Source organism: Trichosurus vulpecula (genome assembly GCF_011100635.1).
Source record: "Trichosurus vulpecula isolate mTriVul1 chromosome X unlocalized genomic scaffold, mTriVul1.pri SUPER_X_unloc_8, whole genome shotgun sequence".
Classification (NCBI taxonomy): Eukaryota; Metazoa; Chordata; class Mammalia; order Diprotodontia; family Phalangeridae; genus Trichosurus; species Trichosurus vulpecula.
The window spans coordinates 311,507-334,102 of record NW_023494384.1 but is presented as its reverse complement, the minus strand read 5'-3'; the positions used below and the strand labels follow the sequence as shown (position 1 = coordinate 334,102).

At 39.2% G+C, this 22,596-nt stretch overlaps 1 protein-coding gene and 1 pseudogene across 1 annotated transcript; both read right to left on the bottom strand.

Moving 5' to 3' along the window:
- Positions 1-7,856: 7,856 nt before the first annotated feature.
- LOC118833262 (antizyme inhibitor 1-like) lies at positions 7,857-9,313 on the bottom strand. The gene has a single exon (XM_036740619.1). It carries the CDS (start codon positions 9,311-9,313, stop codon positions 7,967-7,969), a length of 1,347 nt encoding a protein of 448 aa, XP_036596514.1. The 3' UTR covers positions 7,857-7,966.
- Positions 9,314-19,914: 10,601 nt separating this feature from the next.
- LOC118833270 lies at positions 19,915-21,908 on the bottom strand (annotated as a pseudogene).
- Positions 21,909-22,596: the final 688 nt, after the last annotated feature.

The following is a 22,596-nucleotide window of genomic DNA, read 5'->3' as shown; positions in this document are numbered from 1 at the left end:
CCAGCACTGACATTCTATATTCTTAGAACTATTCCAGCATTGACATTCTGTGTTCTAAGAATTCTGCCATTCCTGACATTCTATATTCTAAGAACTTTACCTTCACTGAGATTCTAAGTTCTAAGAACTGTGACGTCAGTGACATTCTACATTCTAAGAACTTTACCGTCGCTGAGATTCTAAGTTCTAAGAACTATGACGTCACTGACATTCTATATTCTAAGAACTTTACAGTCACTGACATTCGAAGTTCTAAGTACTGTGATGTCACTGACATTCTATCTTCTAAGAACTTTACTGTCACTGACATACTAAGTTCTAACATCTCTGCCAGCACTGACATTCTATATTCTAACAAATTTTTCAGCCCTGACATTCTAAGTTCTAAGAATTCTGCCATCCCTCACCTTCTATATTCTAAGAACTTTACCATCACTGACATTCTAAGTTCTAATAACTGTAACGTCGCAGACAATCTATATTCTAAGAACTCCACCGGCATTGAACTTCTAAGTTCTATGAATTCTGACATCCTTGACATTCTATATAAAAGAACTTTCGCATCACCGACATTCAAAGTTCTAAGATCTCTGCCAGCACTGACATTCTATATTCTAACAAATTTTTCAGCCCTGACATTCTAAGTTCTAAGAATTCTGCCATCCCTGACCTTCTGTATTCTAAGAAATTTCTCAGCACTGACATTCTAAGTTCTAAGAACTCTGGAAACAGTGACATTCGATATTAAAAGAACTTTCACAGCACTGACATTCTAAGTTCTAAGAACTCTGCCAGCACTGACATTCTACATTTTAGAACTTTCCCAGCAGTGACATTCTAAGTTCTAAGAATTCTGCCATCCCTGACATTCTATATTCTAAGAACTTTACCGTCACTGACATTCTAAGTTCTAAGAATTCTGCCATCCCTGACATTCTATATTCTAAGAACTTTACCGTCACTGACATTCTAAGTTCTAAGTACTCCGGCTGTAGTGACATTCTAAGTCTAAGAATTCTGACTGCACTCACAATCCGTGTTCTAAGAACTCTCACAGCACTGACATTCTATATTTTAAGAACACACCCAGTAAGAAAATTCTCTCTGCTAAGGACGCTGCCAGCACTGACTTTCTGTATTCCCGGATATCTCCCAGATCTGATATTCTATATTCTTAGATCACTGCAAGTACTAACATTCTGTGTGCTAAGGACACTGCCAGCACTGACATTCTATATTCTAACAAATTTTTCAGCCCTGACATTCTAAATTCTAAGAATTCTGCCATCCCTGACATTCTATATTCTAAGAATTTTACCATCAGTGAAATTCTAAGTTCTAAGTACTAAGGCTGTAGTGACATTCCAAGTCTAAGAACTCTGATTGCACTCACAATCCGTGTTCTAAGAACTCTCACAGCACTGACATTCTATATTCTAAGAACACACCCACTAAGAAAATTCTCTCTGCTAAGGACGCTGCCAGCACTGACTTTCTCTATTCCCGGATCTCTCCCAGACCTGATATTCTGTATTCTTAGATCACTGCAAGTACTAACATTCTGTGTGCTAAGGACACTGTCAGCACTGACATTCTATATTCCAAGAACTTTTGCAGCACTTACATTCTAAGTTCTAAGAACTCTGCCAGCACTAACATTCTATATTCTAACAAATTTTTCAGCCCTGAAATTCTAAGTTCTAAGAATTCTGCCATCCTTGACCTTCTATATTCCAAGAAATTTCTCAGCACTGACATTCTAAGTTCTAAGATCTCTGGAAACAGTGACATTCGACATTAAAAGAACTTTCGCAGCACTGACATTCTAAGTTCTAAGAACTCTGCCAGCACTGACATTTTATATTCTTAGAACTTTCCCAGCATTGACATTCTTTGTTATAAGAATTCTGCCATCCCTGACATTCTATATTCTAAGAACTTTACCATCACTGAGATTCTAAGTTCTAAGAAATGTGACGTCACTGACATTCTATATTCTAAGAACTTTACCGTCACTGACATTCTAAGTTCTAAGAACTGTGACGTCACTGACATTCTAGATTCTTAGAACTTTACCGTCACTGACATTCTAAGTTCTAAGTACTCCGACTGTAGTGACATTCTAAGTCTAAGAACTCTGACTGCATTCACAATCCGTGTTCTAAGAACTCTCACAGCACTGACATTCTATATTTTAAGAACACACCCACTAAGAAAATTCTCTCTTCTAAGGACGCTGCCAGCACTGACTTTCTCTATTCCCGGATCTCTCCCAGATCTGATATTTTATATTCTTAGATCACTGCAAGTACTAACATTCTGTGTGCTAAGGACACTGCCAGCACTGACATTCTATATTCTAACATATTTTTCAGCCCTGACATTCTAAGTTCTAAGAATTCTGCCATCCCTGACATTTTATATTCTAAGAACTTTCGCAGCACTAACATTCCAAATTTTAAGAACTCTGCCGGCACTGACATTCTATATTCTTAGAACTTTCGCAGCATCGTCATTTTACGCTTTAAGAACTCTGTCACCACTGACATTCTACATTCTTTTTTTTTTTTTGGACATGAACATGGGAGTTTATTTTGTTTGGTTATGTATGCAAATTTGTTACATTGTTTTTAAATTCCTTTTCATTTGGGGAATGGGATGAAGGAGAAAAAATGGTTAAAACAAAGCAAAAATGCAGTGTTCTTTCCACCATACATTGTAATTTCCCAAAATAGCCTGAGGAACAACTGAAATAAAAGGAAAAAAAAAACAACAAAAAAACCCAACAACAAAGGGCATTTAGCCTACAGAAGACTTGGGTGGAACATCAATAGCACTCAAGTATTTTAAAGTTTCTCATACAGAATTATTACTTATTTTTACCTTTCACTTTTAATACAACACTAGGACCAAATAAACTGCAGAGGCAAACTGCAGCTTAATATTCAGGAAAATGATCCTAAAAATACAGGTGTTTTTAGTGGAATGGGTTGCCTCAATAGATGGCTTCCTCACCACTGGAGGTCTTTGAATCTAAATGACTTGTCGAGGATATTATCATAGAGGACTCTCATACTTCAGATATAAATTTGGACTAAACTCTCTCTGTGGAGACCTCTCTTTTCAAATCTTAAGGGTACAAAATGAATTTTTTTCTCCAGTCAGGAAAACCATTCTTACTCTTGAAAATGCCTTCTTCAGCATCAATATTATAAAAGGCTTTGTTAAGACTAATTTTAAAGGGATACTGCATTTTCACATAGCTTTTTTGGTAGTTAGGTACTTTGTGAAACTTACATGACACTCCTCATTTTAGGTGACTACTTAAGTCTTTTTTTCTAAGATAAATCAAAAACATCTTTTGCAAACTCATAGCATCTTAAAGCTACAACTAAAACGGATCACTTACACTGCAAATAAAGAAACAGAGGCCCACATAAGTGACTTGACCAAGTTCAAAATCAGGATTCAAACTCAGTTCCTATGATAACTTCAAGTTCAGTGAACTTTCTATTGCACCAATGATCTTGGTTCAACTCCCCCCTGACACCAAACCAAAAAAAAAAATCACTTTTCCCCTAAATTTTCACTTGTGCCATTGCCTTCAATGTTGGAATAGCATAAATTGTCTCCCCCTTATTTGGGGTACTGGCTGCCCTTGCTTGCCAGCTGGCACACCATAAGTGGGACTTAAATCTAGACCTATCCACTACGGCAAATTACCTCCCCTTTAATCTCTCTACAGCAAATTCTAAAATCACATCTTTTCACACCTCTTTCAAACCAAAAATAGTACCAAGTATCGTAGATTCCCATATTTTTTAGAGCTTGAGATTAAAATGGGAAAGTTAAATGGTCTAAAATATAAAAACTTCTTATACCCTGCTGCCAAGTGCTATAAAGAACCCCAAAGGGTGGAGACCTTTTCAAACCACTGTTAGAAACCCCTTAAACTCAGAGCTGAGTCTTCAAAAGACCATGACAAATGCTTCATGTGTCCAGTAGTGAATTATAGGACACTATATTGTGGAAGTAGCAATCCACGACTATGCAGAGCAAAGCTACCATTAGTAATACCCCTAAATGAAGCTTGCATAGGTATCTATCAAGACTCCACACTCCCATAGTTACCTAAGACTTCTCCCAAAATACTTATCAGGCAGACAAAAAGGACCTATTTTTCTACATTTCAAGGAACATACAACTAAGTTGGGATGGGGAAAACAGATACACAGATGTGGTAAGGAGCAACAGGACAAATGAAAACTCCAAGAGCTCAAGGAATAGTTGAAGAATTAACTTGCGACGGTAGGGGCACAGATTAATTAGAAATGTGTGAATGAAAGGCATCTGAAAGGAAAATAGTGATTTGGAAAGGCCAGGATGAAAAGGATACATATATTTCAGAGATGAGAGAAATTTCCCTGGAAGTAATATTCGTTACATACGGCTGGAGCCATATTGTGGCAGCCCTTAAATTCCGGTAAAAGTAGTTTGTATTTTACCCCAGAAGCAATGAACAATGGTTTTGCATAGTGCTTTGCCATGGAGAGTTAAAAAAAAAATCACTGGAAAGCTGTGGCACCATAAACAAAATGGTTTTGAGAGCTAGAGGAGAAAAGGATTTTGGATATACTGTTTGAGGTTCTAGCAGAATATTCCATATGGAAATGGTCAGGAGGCAGTTGGAAATCCAGGACTGAAAATCAAATTAACGGGGCTGAATATGCAAATTTGGAACCAGGGACAATTGAATCCATAACTGGAAAAGAATAAAGTAAGAGGGCTTAGGAACAGAACCTTGAAAAATATGCCATGTTTAAGGACCAATGGTGAGTGAATAGTCAGAAGTAAGATAATGAAGCAAGAACATTGCTATAAAGGAGTCAAGGAAAGAATGACAGAATAAGTAGTATTAAATGTAAAGGAATTTAGACTGAAAAAAGCTCAGAAGCTGGGCAACTCCCTATCAGCATGTTGTAGAGGGGATTCTTAGGTTGGACTAGAAAGGGCCTATGAGATTCTTCGCAGTGTCCTTACTGACCAAACTATTAAGCATGCTTTAAATGAGTATCCCAAATGCTCATCTGAAGAAATTTAAAAGGCCTTAGTTTGGAGGTACAGAGAAAAAAATACCTTACCCAAATTATGGAAATGAAACTTTTCCAATCAATTTGTAGCAACAATTAAAAAAACTATAGTACGATTCACTTTCGAAGTCTTGAAATATTGTCTTTTGGCTACAGACTTCTATATGCTTGTAATAACTTCAGGGGGAAATCATATTAAATTTTACCCAAAAAGGAATATGATTTAATGCTTTTAATACTTAACTTGTACACAAGTGTCAGTTTTTACTCTTGGATTTTCAGTTTTATAGGTATTAAAACACTATATAAATCTACTATTAATCCTGTATTGCAACACCAAGTTATAGCAAGTGTTGGGAATCAATAAAATGCTAATGTTTCTCTCTTAATATGCATGTGGTGACAACTTATGTGGCCTTAGGAAATCTTTACATTATTGCAAGCAGGATTTTATTTGATATTTTCAAAACATTCATTTTTTTCTGATCTTAAGTACTTCATCAGCTTAAACTTGTCATAGCTCTTTAAATAACAATCTAATGCAAACGTTAATTGTACCATAAGAAAACATTCTGGAAGAATGCTTAGAAGTTAACATACCAAGGCTGATATTTAAAACTTCAACTTCACATTAAAAGCCATTAGGATTAAAAGGTGACTTAAAAAAAACTTTAGGGTGTGTATTTAGAATCACACACAGGTTACCTTTACAGTTCAATTTACTATATAGAAATCATGTTTTTATATTCAGTTAAATTCTGAATTGAGATTACAATATTGTAAACAGAAAGGATAGTAACATTAATCCAGTATTTTTTTTTTAGCATATCAAATTGGAACACACAGGTTCAAAACTTCGATTTTTATGGCAAACAGTCTTCAAATACAATACAGACATCTCCTGAAGTTACTACCATATCATTCACAAGGTAATACAGCTCTGAGCTGTTTTCATTTTCACATAAAACAAATCTTCTACAGACTTCACAGCAAAACTGATATGCTGTGAAACTTAGAAGCTATCGTAAGTGATCAATGAGCTCGAAGCTGCAGAAGTTTGGCATTTCTGGGCCACAAACAAGCATGACATGTAAAGGAGGTAGGGAAGCAATTCCTCCATCTCTCTGAGTTCCAAGGATATTGCATGGTAAGTTTAGAATTTTGAATTTTGCATAAAACCCTACATTTAGCCTTGGTCACCCCCACAAATACAATTAAGATGACACACCAGCATGCTAGGATCCTAAATTTTAGTAGCCCCAATATTAAGTTCAAATAGGCATTCATTAAATCACAAAGTATCAAGCAGTGAATGCACCCTATTGGTTTCAAAGGTTGAATTTTTAGAGAATCATGATCAATTTCTTTCTGCTTTGAAGCACAAGTGTAAAAACCAGCTTAATATTTATATTCCTAACTCATTAAGTACAGGTCAGGATTTTCTGTCAGTTGGCACCAATGTGAAGTTATATTTCCACTTGGGAGGCAGAAATTCCACACCTGAGCAAAAGCTAAGTTAGGAACAATGATCCTTGTTTCATTACTATTTCAATCCTGAAAACTAAAATTAATAATAACATTAGCAGTGAACATTGCAAATCCTGACTAAACACTGTCAGGCCAAGGATAAACAAAGAAAAACCCCAATCAAATTAGTACAAGAATTAAAAGAATAATGTTAACTCCACTGAAAGTAACAAAGAATTAAGGGAACAGCTTAAATTTTTTTTCCTAATTATTACTGCAGTTGAAAAACTTAATAGTGTGCTTTCCTGCAATTAAAAATTTAAATATCCAGTGCAAAAGAGCATCAAGGTTTTTGAAGATGGATATAGCCCTTCTTTTTACTGATATGCATAACTATTTGCAATTTATTCCCCCCCCATCTACTCTGCTATTTAGCATATATTACCATTTCAGCCAATAAACTTGTACTTGTATGTCTAAGGTACTACATGCATTGTATCTATATACAGCTGTCTATTTATTACTGTTGGGCTTGCAGGTTTAACATTTTTGGTGTTAGAATTGTTAAAGAAACATACTATGTTTAATAAACATTGCAAACTACATGTCAACTTTCCAGTAAAGAATCAGAAATTCACAATGATTTATCAAACTTATTTTACTTAAATTACTGAAAACTTACATAATTGAAAAATAATTACAGTACTGCCAAACTAAACTTGAAATAATGGGCTAAAGAAAAATAACTTTCAAAACAGTCATATACACATCTATTTCAAAACTACCTTTGCTAACTAGCCCCTTTCCCAAAGTTTTAGCCTGAAAAAACAGTAAAATCTACACAAAATTTTATTGCAATCATACAAGGGTTACGTCAGGTCAAATACAACAAATACTATGATGCAATTTTACATTTATTAAACTACAGTTCAAAGCACAAATTTACACATTCTAAATACACTAAACATATCTAAATGAAGTCACACTGGTCTTCCACTTGACATCTGATATATCTGAGCGAAAGACAATAACTTTACAAGACTTTCTAACAGGAATCCTTAGTATAAAAACTGTGTACTTGTATGTAAACGGTTTATAATGGGGAACCCAAGTGATGGACTTCCATCTCCACTAAGTCATCCATTTTGTTGCATATTTTATTTTAAACGCTTAGGGGTTGGACAACTGGTAAGTTTAAATCTGGACACATTATCTAATTCCCACTTCACCCCAAAGAATTGTAGTTGTAAGCTGGTTTTGCCTGGTCCCAATTAGCTATTATTACTAATTTCTTTCAAGTTTTGGAGAGTGAATAGTTAAGATTGTTCAATTTTTCTTCCACACTGGAATGTTGACCAGACAAGCTTAACTTGCAACTTCAGGTCTAAAAGGAAGCGTTAATGCCTGTTTTAAGCTTCAGTGGAAAAGCTGCTGTCATCTTGGCTCAGCTGAATGCAAGAAGGCACAAAGAAGAAGTTCTTCATCATTGTGTCTGAAGTAATTCCAGCATCTTGCATTTCATACCAATCACTGAATGACATCATGTAATAAATAGTTGGCCTCTGAAAATCATTAAAAGCAGATGGCTCATGGAGAGTGTCTGCTCCCATATTATCAAAGATCAGCCAATCTCCCACATTCAGCTCAGGAAGAAGACAGTTTTCCACAATTTGATCAAACTCATCACAGGATGGACCCCAAAGGCTGCTTGTAAACAGAGCCGCATCTTTCTTGTATTTCTTGTGAACCTCTGGGATGGTATTCAAGTTCTCAGACAATTTACTTGCAAAAGAACCATAAACACCATCATTCATGTAATACACAAAGGCTGGTTCATTACTCCCGGTTTTTCCTACTTCAGAGGAAACATCATTTTCAACAACTTTCTTTGCAATGATATTAACTGCTAAAGTGAATGCAGAAGATACATAGTAGCTTCCAGGTTCTGAAATGACCTTAATGCCAGATCCTTCAGGAAAGTAGACATCCAACAATGGGCTGATGATGTGATTAACCTCTTGCAACTGAAATTCACTACCGGTGAAGCCTCCGCCAATGTCCAATATGGTCATCTTAAAGCCAAATTCTCCAGCCATGTCAAACACACATCGAGCATCAGATAAAGCATGAATATACACTTGAGGTTCTTTGCAAGAGCTTGAAACATGAAACTTAACACCAACAATTTGGACGTCATGTTCCTTAGCACATTCCAAGAGGTGCCTACAATTCTTCAGTGTGGTACCAAACTTCATGTTATTCTCTTCATCTCCACTAATATCTTCTGTTGCGATGTGTAATAAGAGCTTAGCATTTGGATGATTACGCGCAATTTTCTTCAATTCAATTTCATTGTCACACGACATGATGTTAACCCCAGTTTTCGCTGCATACTTTATCTGAGAAGATTGCTTACATGGACTTATATCAATGATGTTTTCAGGAGAAACACCCAACTCTTGCACCAATGCCATTTCATTTTTGTTGGAACATGCAAATCCAGTTCCAAGAGCTGCTAAAATGTCTAGAACAGCTGGAGCTGAATTGCATTTTACTGTGTAGAATGGCTTTATTTGAGCCACAACATTCTGCCACTGATTGTGTTTCTTCACAATTTCCCCAAGATCTCCAACAAAAAAGGCATTTTTTCCTGTTAGGGTATGTTCATAGACATAGTTATCAATAACATTTCCAAGATGTGTTCCTTCATCCAACAAGGCAACAGAGTATTTTGCATCTTCAATAAGTCCTTTCATCTCAGCCGTATTCCACAAAGCCGAACGTCATAAACCAGGAAAAACAAGGAGATGGGCCACCAAGCCTTACGTTTGGGTCCTTAGAATATGCAACAAAATGGACAAGTTAGGAGATGGAACCCTCCTATCATCAGCTAGGTTCCCAAGGTGGCTCAGCGATGAAGTCGAACTGCTCTCTATAAAGCACTTCTCCTAGGCCCTCTGGATAGTTGTATACCTGGTCAGAAAGTTCGCCGTGAGATAACGGCCCAAAGAGTCGGGTAAAGCGTCTTCTCTTTTTAGGCGGAATTTTTAAAGAGGGATGTGGTTGCCTAAAGCAGAAATACCCGAGGCGGCCTGGGCCATAGGCTGCGGGGAGGACGTGGCGGGGAAAAGCGCGGCACCGACACCTGCTATGCAGCAGTGGCGACGGCAGCCGAGGAGAAAAAAATAAATAAACGCTAATTTAAAAAATTCCCAAAACGAGGTGGGGGCGGGTGGGGATCGAGGATGATAGGCAGGTTCCTTAAAGAGAAGAGCAATAGAGCCAGGGAAGGAAGAAGTAAAAGGCGACGACGCAGAAAGAGGGGAGAAACCTGGCCGGGAGGAAGAGCAAGCCAGTGTGTGACATTCTACATTCTAAGAACTTTACCGTCAAGGACATTGTAGGTTCAAAGAACTGTGACGTCACAGACAATCTATATTCTATGAACTCAACCGGCATTGAATTTCTAAGTTCTATTAATTCTGCCATCCTTGACATTCTATATTCTAAGAACTTTCGCTTCACCCACATTCTAAGTTGTAAGATCTCTGCCAGCACTGACATTCTATATTCTGAGAAATTTTGCAGCCCTTACATTCTAAGTTCTAAGAACACTGCCAGCACTGATATTCTGTATCCTAAGAAATTTCGCAGAACTGACATTCAAGGTTCTAAGAACTCTGCCAGCACTGACATTCTATATTCTAAGAACTTTTGCAGCACTGACATTCTAAGTTCTAATATCTATGACATCACTGACATTCTAAATTCTAAGAAAATTACCGGCACTGACATTCTAAGTTCTAGGAACTGTGACGTCACTGACATTCTATATTCTAAGGACTCTACTTGCATTGAATTTCTAACTTCTATGTATTCTGCCAGCACTGAAATTCTATATTCTGAGAACTTTCGCAGCACTTACATTCTAAGTTCTAAGAACTCTGTCGGCACTGACATTCTATATTCTTAGAACTTTCACATCATTGACTTTCTAAGTTCTGAGAACTCTGCCATCCCTGACATTCCATATACTAAGAACTTTCGCAGAACTCACATTCTAAGTTCTAACATCGGGAGCCAAGATGGCGGCTGGAAAGCAGGGACCAGCCTGAGCTCTCTGCCGAGCCCCTCCAAAAACCTATAAAAATGGCTCTGAACCAATTCTAGAACGGCAGAACCCACAGAACAGCAGAGGGAAGCAGGGCTCCAGCCCAGGACAGCCTGGATGGTCTCTGGGTGAAGTTTATTCCACATGGAGCTGGGAGCTGGGAACGGAGTGGAGCAGAGCCCAGCCTGAGCGGCGTGGACCAACAAGACCAACAACTGGGCGGAGGGTGCCCTAGCGCCCTGATTCAGTGAGCTGCAGCAGTTACGAGACTTCTCAACCCACAAACACCAAAGACTGCTGAGAAGGTTAGTGGGAAAAGCTGCTGGAGTGGAAGGAGTTCTTGGTTCGGCTTCCAGCCCCGGGGGCAGCGGAGGTGGGCAGCTACGGCTGCTGCTGCTGCCGGCTCCAGGCCCACCTGGTGGGAGGAATTAAGTGGTGGATCAGAGCAGGAGTGCACAGCCTGCCAAAGATCTGAGCCCAGTTCGGTTTGGGGGTCCTTGGGGAAGGCGCAGTGCTGGTGCGGCAGAGCTGGCACCTCCCCCCCAAACGTGGAACATAGAGCTCTGTAGTGTACAAGCAGTCATACCCCACTGAAGAACTCAAAGGTCAAGTTAGTTGGCTGGGACTATGGCCAGGCAGCGAAAACGCGCCCAGATTCAGTCTCAGACTCTGCATTCTTTCTTTGCTGACAAAGAAGACCAAAACATACAGCCTAAAGAAGACAACAAAGTCATAGAGCCTACAACAGAAACCTCCAAGAAAAACATGAACTGGTCCCAGGCCATGGAAGAGCTCAAAAAGGATTTGGAAAAGCAAGTTAGAGAAGTAGAGGAAAAATTGGGAAGAGAAATGAGAAGGATGCGAGAAAACCATGAAAAACAAGTCAATGACTTGCTAAAGGAGACCCCCAAAAATACTGAAAAATACACTGAAGAAAGCAACACCTTAAAAAATAGATTAACTCAAATGGCAAAAGAGCTCCAAAAAGCCAATGAGGAGAAGAATGCCTTGAAAGGCAGAATTAGCCAAATAGAAAAGGAGGTCCAAAAGACCACTAAAGAAAACACTACTTTAAAAATTAGATTGGAGCAAGTGGAAGCTAGTGACTTTATGAGAAATCAGGATATTATAAAACAGAACCAAAGGAATGAAAAAATGGAAGACAATGTGAAATATCTCATTGGAAAAACCACTGACCTGGAAAATAGATCCAGGAGAGATAATTTAAAAATTATTGGACTACCTGAAAGCCATGATCAAAAAAAGAGCCTAGATACCATCTTTCAAGAAATTATGAAGGAGAACTGCCCTGATATTCTAGAGCCACGGGGCAAAATAGAAATTGAAAGAATCCATCGATCGCCTCCTCAAATAGATCCAAAAAAGAAATCTCCTAGGAATATTGTCGCCAAATTCCAGAGCTCCCAGATCAAGGAGAAAATACTGCAAGCAGCCAGAAAGAAACAATTTGAGTATTGTGGAAACCCAATCAGAATAACCCAAGATCTGGCAGCTTCTACATTAAGAGATCGAAGGGCTTGGAATGCGATATTCCGGAGGTCAATGGAGCTAGGATTAAAACCTCGATTCACCTACCCAGCAAAACTGAGTATCATGCTCCAAGGCAAAATATGGATTTTCAATAAAATAGAGGACTTTCAAGCTTTCTCAGTGGAAAGACCAGAACTGAATAGAAAATTTGACTTTCAAACATAAGAATCAAGAGAAGCATGAAAAGGTAATCAAGAAACAGAAATTGCAAGGGACTTACTAAAGTTGAACTGTTTTGTTTACATTCCTACATGGAAAGATGATGTGTATGATTCATGAGACCTCAGTATTAGGGTAGCTGAAGGGAATATGCATATATATATATATATATATATATATATATATATATATATATATATGTTTATGTATATATATAAGTGAATGTGTATGGATGTATATATCTATGTGTATATATATGTGTGACACAGGGTGAGTTGAAGATGAAGGGAAGATATCTAAAAGAAATAAAATGAAATTAAGGGATGAGAGAGCATCATACTGAGAGAGGGAGATAGGGAGAGATAGAATGGGGTGGATTATCTCACATAAAGGTGGCAAGAGGAAGCAGTTCTGTGGGAGGAGGGGAGAGGGCAGGTGAGGGGGGAATGAGTGAACCTTGCGCTCATCAGATTTGGCCTGAGGGGGAATACCATACATACTCACTTGGGTATCTTACCCCACAGGAAAGAAGAGGGAGGAAGATAAAAAAAAATAAAAGGGGGGGGTGATGGAGGGGAGGGCAGATGGGGGTGGAGGTAATCAAAAACAAACACTTTGGAAAGGGGACAGGGTCAAGGGAGAAAATTCAATAAAGGGGGATGGGTTGGGAAGGAGCAAAATGTAGTTAGCCTTTCACAACATGAGTATTGTGGAAGGGTTTTACATAATGATACATGTGGCCTAGGTTGAATTGCTCGACTTCTTAGGGAGGGTGGGTGGGAAGGGAAGAGGGGAGAGAATTTGGAACTCAAAGGTTTAAAATCAGATGTTCAAAAACAAAAAAAAAAGTTTTTGCATGCAATTAAAAAATAAGATACACAGGCAATGGGGCGTAGAAATTTATCTTGCCCTACAAGAAAGGAAGGGAAAAGGGGATGAGAGGGGAGTGGGGTGACAGAAGGGAGGGCTGACTGGGGAACAGGGCAACCAGAATATATGTCATCTTGGAGTGGGGGGGGGTAGAAATGGGGAGAAAATTTGTAATTCAAACTATTGTGAAAATCAATGCTGAAAACTAAATATGTCAAATAAATAAATAAATAAATTTAAACTAAGTTCTAACATCTGTGACGTCACTGACATTCTATATTCTAAGAACTTTACCGTCACTGACATTCTAAGTTCCAAGATCTGTGACGTCATAAACAATCTATATTCTAAGAACTCAACCGGCATTGAATTTCTAAGTTCCATGAATTCTGCCATCATTGACCTTCTATATTCTAAGAACTTTCGATTCACCCACATTCTAAGTTCTAAGATCTCTGCCAGCATTGACATTCTATATTCTAACAAATTTTTCAGCACTGACATTCTAAGTTCTAAGAATTCTACCATCCCTGACATTCTATATTCTAAGAACTTTACCGTCACTGACATTCTAAGTTCTAAGAACTCTGCCAGCACTGACATTCCAAGTTCTAAATACTCCGGGCAGAAGTGACACTCTATATTCTAAGAACTCTGACTGCACTCACATTCCGTGTTCTAAGACTTCTCACAGCATTGAAATTCTATATTCTAAGAAAACGCCCAGCCCTAACGTTCTGTGTGCTAAGGACACTGCCAGCATTGACCTTCTAAATTCTCAGATCTCTCCCAGACCTGATATTCTACATTCTAAGGACACTGCAAGCACTAATATTCTATTATAAAAACTGTCCCAGAACTGATGGTCAATATTTGGAGAACACTCCCAGCCCTCACATTCTAAGTTCTGAGAACTCTGCCAGCACTGACATTCTATATTCTAAGAACTTACGCAGAACTGACATTCTAAGTTCTAAGAAATCTGTCGTCACTGAAATTCTATATTCTTAGAACTTTCACATCATTGACTTTCTAAGTTCTAAGAACTCTGCCAGCACTGACATTCTATATTCTAAGAACTCTACCGTCACAGAGATTCTAAGTTCTTAGAACTGTGACGTCACTGACATTCTATTTTCTAAGAACTTTACCGTCACTGACATTCTAAGTTCTAAGAACTGTGACATCACTGACATTCTACATTCTAAGAACATTACCGTCACTGACATTCTGAGTTCTAATTACTCCGGCAGTAGTGACATTCTAAGTGTAAGAACTCTGAGTGCACTCACATTCCGTGTTCTAAGAACCCTCACAGCACTGACATTCTATATTCTAGGAACACACCCACTAAGAAAATTCTGTCTGCTAAGGACGCTGCCAGCAAGGACTTTCTATATTACCGGCTCTCTCCCAGACCTTATATTCTACGTTCTTAGAACACTGCATGCACTAACATTCTGTCTGCTAAGGACACTGCCAGCATTGACATTCTATATTCTAAGAAATTTCGCAGGACTTACATTCTAAGTTCTAAGAACACGGCTGGCACTGACATTCTATTTTTCTTAGAACTTTCACATCATTGACTTTCTAAGTTCTGAGAATTGTGCCATCCGTGACATTCTATATTCTAAGAAATTTTTCAGCCCTGACATTCTAAGTTCTAAGATCTCTGCCAGCACTGACATTCTATATACTAAGAACTTTCGCAGCAGTGACATTCCAAATTTTAAGAACTCTGCCAGCACTGACATTCTATATTCTAAGAACATTCGCATCACCCGCATTCTAAGTTCTAAGAACTCTGCCAGCACTGACATTCTATATTCTAAGAACATTCGCAGCACTCACATTCTATATTCTAAGAAATTTCGCAGCACTTACATTCTAAGTTCTAAGAACACGGCTGCCACTGACATTCTATTTACTTAGAACTTTCACATCATTGACTTTCTAAGTTCTCAGAATTGTGCCATCCGTGACATTCTATATTCTAAGAAATTTTTCAGCCCTGACATTCTAAGTTCTAAGATCTCTGACAGCACTGACATTCTATATACTAAGAACTTTCACAGCACTGACATTCCAAATTTTAAGAACTCTGCCGGCACTGACATTCTATATTCTTAGAACTTTCACATCATTGACTTTCTAAGTTCTACGAACTCTGCCATCCCTGACATTCTATATTCTAAGAACTTTCGCATCACCGACATTCTAAGTTCTAAGAACTCTGCCAGCACTGACATTCTATATTGTAAGAACATTCGCAGCACTGACATTCTAAGTTCTAAGATATGTGACGTCACTGACATTCTATATTCGAAGAACTTTACCGACACTGACATTCTAAGTTATAAGAACTTTACCGTCACTGACACTCTAAGTTCTAAGAACTGTGATGTCACAGACAATGTATATTCTAAGAACTCAACCGGCATTGACTTTCTAAGTTCTATGAATTCTGCCATCCTTGACATTCTATATTCTAAGAACTTTCGATTCACCCACATTCTAAGTTCTAAGATCTGTGCCACCATTGACATTCTATATTCTAAGAAATTTTTCAGCACTGACATTCTAAGTTCTAAGAATTCTACCATCCCTGACATTCTATATTCTAAGAACTTTACCGTCACTGACATTCTAAGTTCTAAGAACTCTGCCAACACTGACATTCCAAGTTCTAAATACTCCGGGCAGAAGTGACACTCTATATTCTAAGAACTCTGACTGCACTCACATTCCGTGTTCTAAGACTTCTCACAGCACTGACATTCTATATTCTCAGAAAAAACCCAGCCCTAACGTTCTGTGTGCTAAGGACACTGCCAGCATTGACCTTCTAAATTCTCAGATCTCTCCCAGACCTGATGTTCTACATTCTAAGGACACTGCAAGCACTAATATTCTGTTATAAAAACTGTCCCAGAACTGATGGTCAATATTTGGAGAACACTCCCAGCCCTCACATTCTAAGTTCTGAGAACTCTGCCAGCACTGATATTCTATATTCTAAGAACTTTCGCAGAACTGACATTATACGTTCTAAGAACTCTGTCGGCACTGCAATTCTATATTCTTAGAACTTTCACATCATTGACTTTCTATGTTCTAAGTACTCTGCCATCTCTGACATTCTTTATTCTAAGAACTTTCGCATCACCCACATTCTAAGTTCTAAGAACTCTGCCAGCACTGACATTCTGTATTCTTAGAACTTTCTCAGCATTGACATTCTAAGTTCTACAAATTCTGCCATCCCTGACATTCTATATTCTAAGAACTCTACCGTCACAGAGATTCTAAGTTCTTACAACTGTGACGTCACTGACATTCTATATTCTAAGAACTTTACCGTCACTGACATTCTAAGTTCTAAGAACTCTGCCAGCACTGACATTCTATATTCTAAGAACTTTACCGTCACTGACATTCTGAGTTCTAAGTACAACAGCAGTAGTGACATTCTAAGTCTAAGAACTCTGAGTGCACTCACATTCCGTGTTCTAAGAACCCTCACAGCACTGACATTCTATATTCTAGGAACACACCCACTAAGAAAATTCTGTCTGCTAAGGACGCTGCCAGCAAGGACTTTCTATATTACAGGCTCTCTCCCGGACCATATATTCTATATTCTTAGAACACTGCATGCACTAACATTCTGTGTGCTAAGGACACTGCCAGCACTGACATTCTATATTCTAAGAACTTTCGCAGCACTTACATACTAAGTTCTAAGAACTCTGCCAGCACTGACATTCTATATTCTAAGAACTTTCGCAGAACTGACATTCTAAGTTCTAAGAACTCGGCCGGCACTGACATTCTATATTCTTAGAACTTTCACATCATTGACTTTCTAAGTTCTCAGAATTCTGCCATCCGTGACATTCTACATTCTACGAAATTTTTCAGCCCTGACATTCTAAGTTCTAAGAATTCTGCCATCCCTGACCTTGTATATACTAAGAACTTTCGCAGCACTGACATTCCAAATTTTAAGAAGTCTACCGGCACTGACATTCTATATTCTTAGAACTTTCACATCATTGACTTTCTAAGTTCTACGAACTCTGCCATCCCTGACATTCTATATTCTAAGAACTTTCGCATCACCGACATTCTAAGTTCTAAGAACTCTGCCAGCACTGACATTCTATATTGTAAGAACATTCGCAGCACTGACATTCTAAGTTCTAAGATATGTGACGTCACTGACATTCTATATTCGAAGAACTTTACCGACACTGACATTCTAAGTTATAAGAACTTTACTGTCACTGACACTCTAAGTTCTAAGAACTGTGGTGTCACAGACAATGTATATTCTAAGAACTCAACCGGCATTGACTTTCTAAGTTCTATGAATTCTGCCATCCTTGACATTCTATATTCTAAGAACTTTCGATTCACCCACATTCTAAGTTCTAAGATCTGTGCCACCATTGACATTCTATATTCTAAGAAATTTTTCAGCACTGACATTCTAAGTTCTAAGAATTCTACCATCCCTGACATTCTATATTCTAAGAACTTTACCGTCACTGACATTCTAAGTTCTAAGAACTCTGCCAACACTGACATTCCAGGTTCTAAATACTCCGGGCAGAAGTGACACTCTATATTCTAAGAACTCTGACTGCACTCACATTCCGTGTTCTAAGACTTCTCACAGCACTGACATTCTATATTCTCAGAAAAAACCCAGCCCTAACGTTCTGTGTGCTAAGGACACTGCCAGCATTGACCTTCTAAATTCTCAGATCTCTCCCAGACCTGATGTTCTACATTCTAAGGACACTGCAAGCACTAATATTCTGTTATAAAAACTGTCCCAGAACTGATGGTCAATATTTGGAGAACACTCCCAGCCCTCACATTCTAAGTTCTGAGAACTCTGCCAGCACTGATATTCGATATTCTAAGAACTTTCACAGAACTGACATTATACGTTCTAAGAACTCTGTCGGCACTGCAATTCTATATTCTTAGAACTTTCACATCATTGACTTTCTATGTTCTAAGTACTCTGCCATCTCTGACATTCTTTATTCTAAGAACTTTCGCATCACCCACATTCTAAGTTCTAAGAACTCTGCCAGCACTGACATTCTATATTCTTAGAACTTTCTCAGCATTGACATTCTAAGTTCTACGAATTCTGCCATCCCTGACATTCTATATTCTAAGAACTCTACCGTCACAGAGATTCTAAGTTCTTACAACTGTGACGTCACTGACATTCTATATTCTAAGAACTTTACCGTCACTGACATTCTAAGTTCTAAGAACTCTGCCAGCACTGACATTCTATATTCTAAGAACTTTACCGTCACTGACATTCTGAGTTCTAAGTACAACGGCAGTAGTGACATTCTAAGTCTAAGAACTCTGAGTGCACTCACATTCCGTGTTCTAAGAACCCTCACAGCACTGACATTCTATATTCTAGGAACACACCCACTAAGAAAATTCTGTCTGCTAAGGACGCTGCCAGCAAGGACTTTCTATATTACAGGCTCTCTCCCGGACCATATATTCTATATTCTTAGAACACTGCATGCACTAACATTCTGTGTGCTAAGGACACTGCCAGCACTGACATTCTATATTCTAAGAACTTTCGCAGCACTTACATACTAAGTTCTAAGAACTCTGCCAGCACTGACATTCTATAGTCTAAGAACTTTCGCAGAACTGACATTCTAAGTTCTAAGAACTCGGCCGGCACTGACATTCTATATTCTTAGAACTTTCACATCATTGACTTTCTAAGTTCTCAGAATTCTGCCATCCGTGACATTCTACATTCTACGAAATTTTTCAGCCCTGACATTCTAAGTTCTAAGAATTCTGCCATCCCTGACCTTGTATATACTAAGAACTTTCGCAGCACTGACATTCCAAATTTTAAGAAGTCTGCCGGCACTGACATTCTATATTCTTAGAAATTTCACATCATTGACTTTCTAAGTTCTAAGAACTCTGCCAGCAATGACATTCTATATGCTAAGAACTTTCACATCAACGATATTCTAAGTTCTAAGAACTCTGCCAGCACTGACATTCTATATTCTGAGAACTTTCCCAGCATTGACATTCTAATTTCTACGAATTCTGCCATCCCTGCCATTCTATATTCTAAGAAATGTTTCAGCACTGACATTCTAAGTTCTAACAATTCTGCCATCCCTGACCTTCTATATTCTAAGAACTTTTGCAGCACTGACATTCCAAGTTTTAGGAACACTGCCAGCACTGACATTCTATATTCTGAGAAGTTTTGAAGCACTTACATTCCAAGTTCTAAGAAATCTGACGGCACTGACATTCTATATTCTTAGAACTTTCACATCATTGACTTTCTAAGTTCTCAGAATTCTGCCATCCGTGACATTCGATATTCTGAGAAATTTTTGGGCCCTGACATTCTAAGTTCTGAGAATTCTGCCATCTCTGACCTTCTATATTCGAAGAACTTTCGCAGCACTCACATTTTATGTTCTAAGAACTCTGCCATCACTGACATTCTATATTCTAAGAACTTTACCATCACCCACATTCTAAGTTCTAAGAACTCTTCCAGCACTGACATTCTATATTCTAAGAACTTTAGCAGCACTTACATTCTACGTTCTAAGAAGTCTGCCAGTAATGCTAAAGTTGAACATGACGTTCCACACTGACTGCATTATTCTGACCAACTTGGCAGGAAATGGAATGCTCAGAAACATACATATGCGTTATAGATTCATGTTCATGAACTTTGTCTATTTTGCCATCCCAGAGTTTGAAGGTCCTCTCATAGGAACAGGTAATTATGAACTGACCATTAGAGAAAATGGCTAGGCTCATCACTTTTCTCTCATGGCCAGCCAGGGTCTTCAATGGAGACCACCTAAGGGTTCTTCCAGATGTTGGCTGTGTTGCCAAGCCATGAGAGCAAGCTCTCATGGATAGTGCCAAACTTGACTTTTGTCACAAAGTTCTTGTGGATGAAGATGGTGTAGATGTGTCAACTGTGAAAACCCATCCCTCAAATATAGAAGAACTCTGAGTTGAAGGAAATACAACAAAATTATTTATTAAACGGGATCGAGGTTAAACATGTATGCTGGGGCAACCAAGTACAAAAATACAATAGAGCCCATACATAGGAGAGGCAGGGGCAATTTATGCTTGAACACCACAAAGGAAAGGTTGAGAAGGGTTAGTATGAAGAGTGGATAGCATTTTTCAGGAACAGGTGGGACCCAGAAGCAGGATAATTTGCAGCAACAGTCAATCACAAGGCTGGTGTAAGCTGGTTTGAGGTGCACAGTTCAGCAAAGTCGCCCAGCAAACACCAGCAAAGGCATCTGGGAGTGAGCAAGACTTTGGGCTCACTGCAGGCTCCCCGTTGGCTCCTTCCTGCAAACTGGCCAATTATTTACTCTGTGTCCACTACATCAGTATAAGAAGGTAAATCATGGAAAACAGACATGTTAGTTTTAGGATTATTTTCAGATGCAAAGCCAGTGCTTCAGGTCCGACACTTTGCATGTATTGTCACCACTACCAGTTACATTATGGTACCCATTTGGGGAGAAGTTAACTCCATAAATCTCTTTCATGTGCCCTCTAGGATGCATTATCCTGTGCACAAGACCTATACACAACTGAATGGATCCAGTCCCCTAGTGCCAGCCAAAGGATCATCCTGGTGGAAAGCAATGTTACACATGCCCATATTTTAGCTTTCCAGGTGTAGAATCACTTCCTAGGCCTCCAAATCCCATAGGTGCCATGAATGGTCATAGCAGGTGGTGCTGAGACATTGTCCTGAGGGATGCCATATCAGCCAGGACTATGTACTAAATTGCCTTCAATATCTGCCTCAGGCTCATCACTCTCTAGACTCCACAGTTTCACACATCCATCAGCAGTACAAGAGGCCGGGTTGCCATCTTTCTTGTCCAAGGAAACAGTGGAATTGGGGTGGAAATCAATTGCTACTCTGTTAGTATTGTAGGGGGTGCAGAAGGCTACCATCGGGGCAGAACAGAGTTTGCACAGGCCACTCTCAGGAGCTGTGGCCAGTAAATTTGGAACTGAGGCTGAAATCACAACATGAGACAGAGCCAATCATCTCCAATCTGGCTGCAGATTCAAAGACCAGAGGGATTTGTGCACTTCCCATTTCTGGGATGTCCTATCTATGGCACTGGGCTGGTGCTTCACTGCCCTGGGTAGTGAATAATTAGCGATCCACAGCCTAGGAGTCTTCAGGTTGTTGGATCCTTTGGGACCAGACTTGTTGGTTCACTTCCATTTCATCCACTTTGGTCTTGTTAATGGCACCTGTGCCAACCCCACGGAGAAGCACTGCCTGATCTCTGTCTCCTTGGGGCGGAGCTCCCCGAACAGCAAGACTGATCCTTTTCCCAGGGCTGCAAGGCCAGCCTGACTTCGGCGCCATGGGCGGAAACGTCGGTTCCTGGGCTGGCTCCTTCCCTCCCACGCGGCCCACATTTCTGCTTGTGGCTCACGGGTAGTTCTTGGATTTCAATGCCCAGCCCCACAGGGGGGTTACCATCTCTGGCCCCCGTTCCAGCTTGGGCTCCTTCGTGCCCCAGCACCCCCACCTCCCCTCTGTAAGTAATGTAAGTCATCAGGAATGGTACTGAGGTTATATTACAGACTGAAGAACTATGCACACTAGGTGACTAAGGGGAATAAGTGAATGAGGCATGATGGTATGCAATTGCCTTACTACTTGCTGGATAAAAAGAATTTAACCTCTAGAGAAAGTTCTCAAAATCTTCGAAAAATTTTGCTATGTAAAATTTTTTGTCGTGATTCCTTGGTTGAACATTGGTTTCTGACTCATGATAATCTTGTTCACATTTCAGCTGAAAACACCCCCACATACAGTTGTCCTGTTATTTACTTGTCTGTACTGAAGAACACAAAGTTTTCCTAAGCATATTCCCTTCTTTTTCTTTCACCAGGGTTGGCCCTCTAAAGATTCATGTTGAGGTTGCAACTTCTGAATTTGAAATTTGAAATACAGGCTTGAAGAAACCACGACTCAAGGAAAAGAGGTGAGATGAGTGATTTCAGATGCTTCCAGGCTCTTCCTGGTTTACATGGGAATGAGTATTTCAAGGACAAAGTAGCTAGAACCTGATGAGTTTAAAACTGATGCCACACTTGGCACTGCTCCCCCTGCCTTGTTTCCTGTGGCTTGCCTGGCAGTACACTCACCACCAGTCCAGAATCATACTTCATAAGCACTATGCCTTATGCTCCCTAAAGAACATAAGGCTTCAGAACAGTAGTTGCTTACCAGAAAAAAAT

Coding starts and splice junctions, on each gene's coding strand:
- LOC118833262 (XM_036740619.1), bottom strand. CDS start 9,313: ATGAAAGGACTTATTGAAGATGCAAAATACTCTGTTGCCTTGTTGGAT.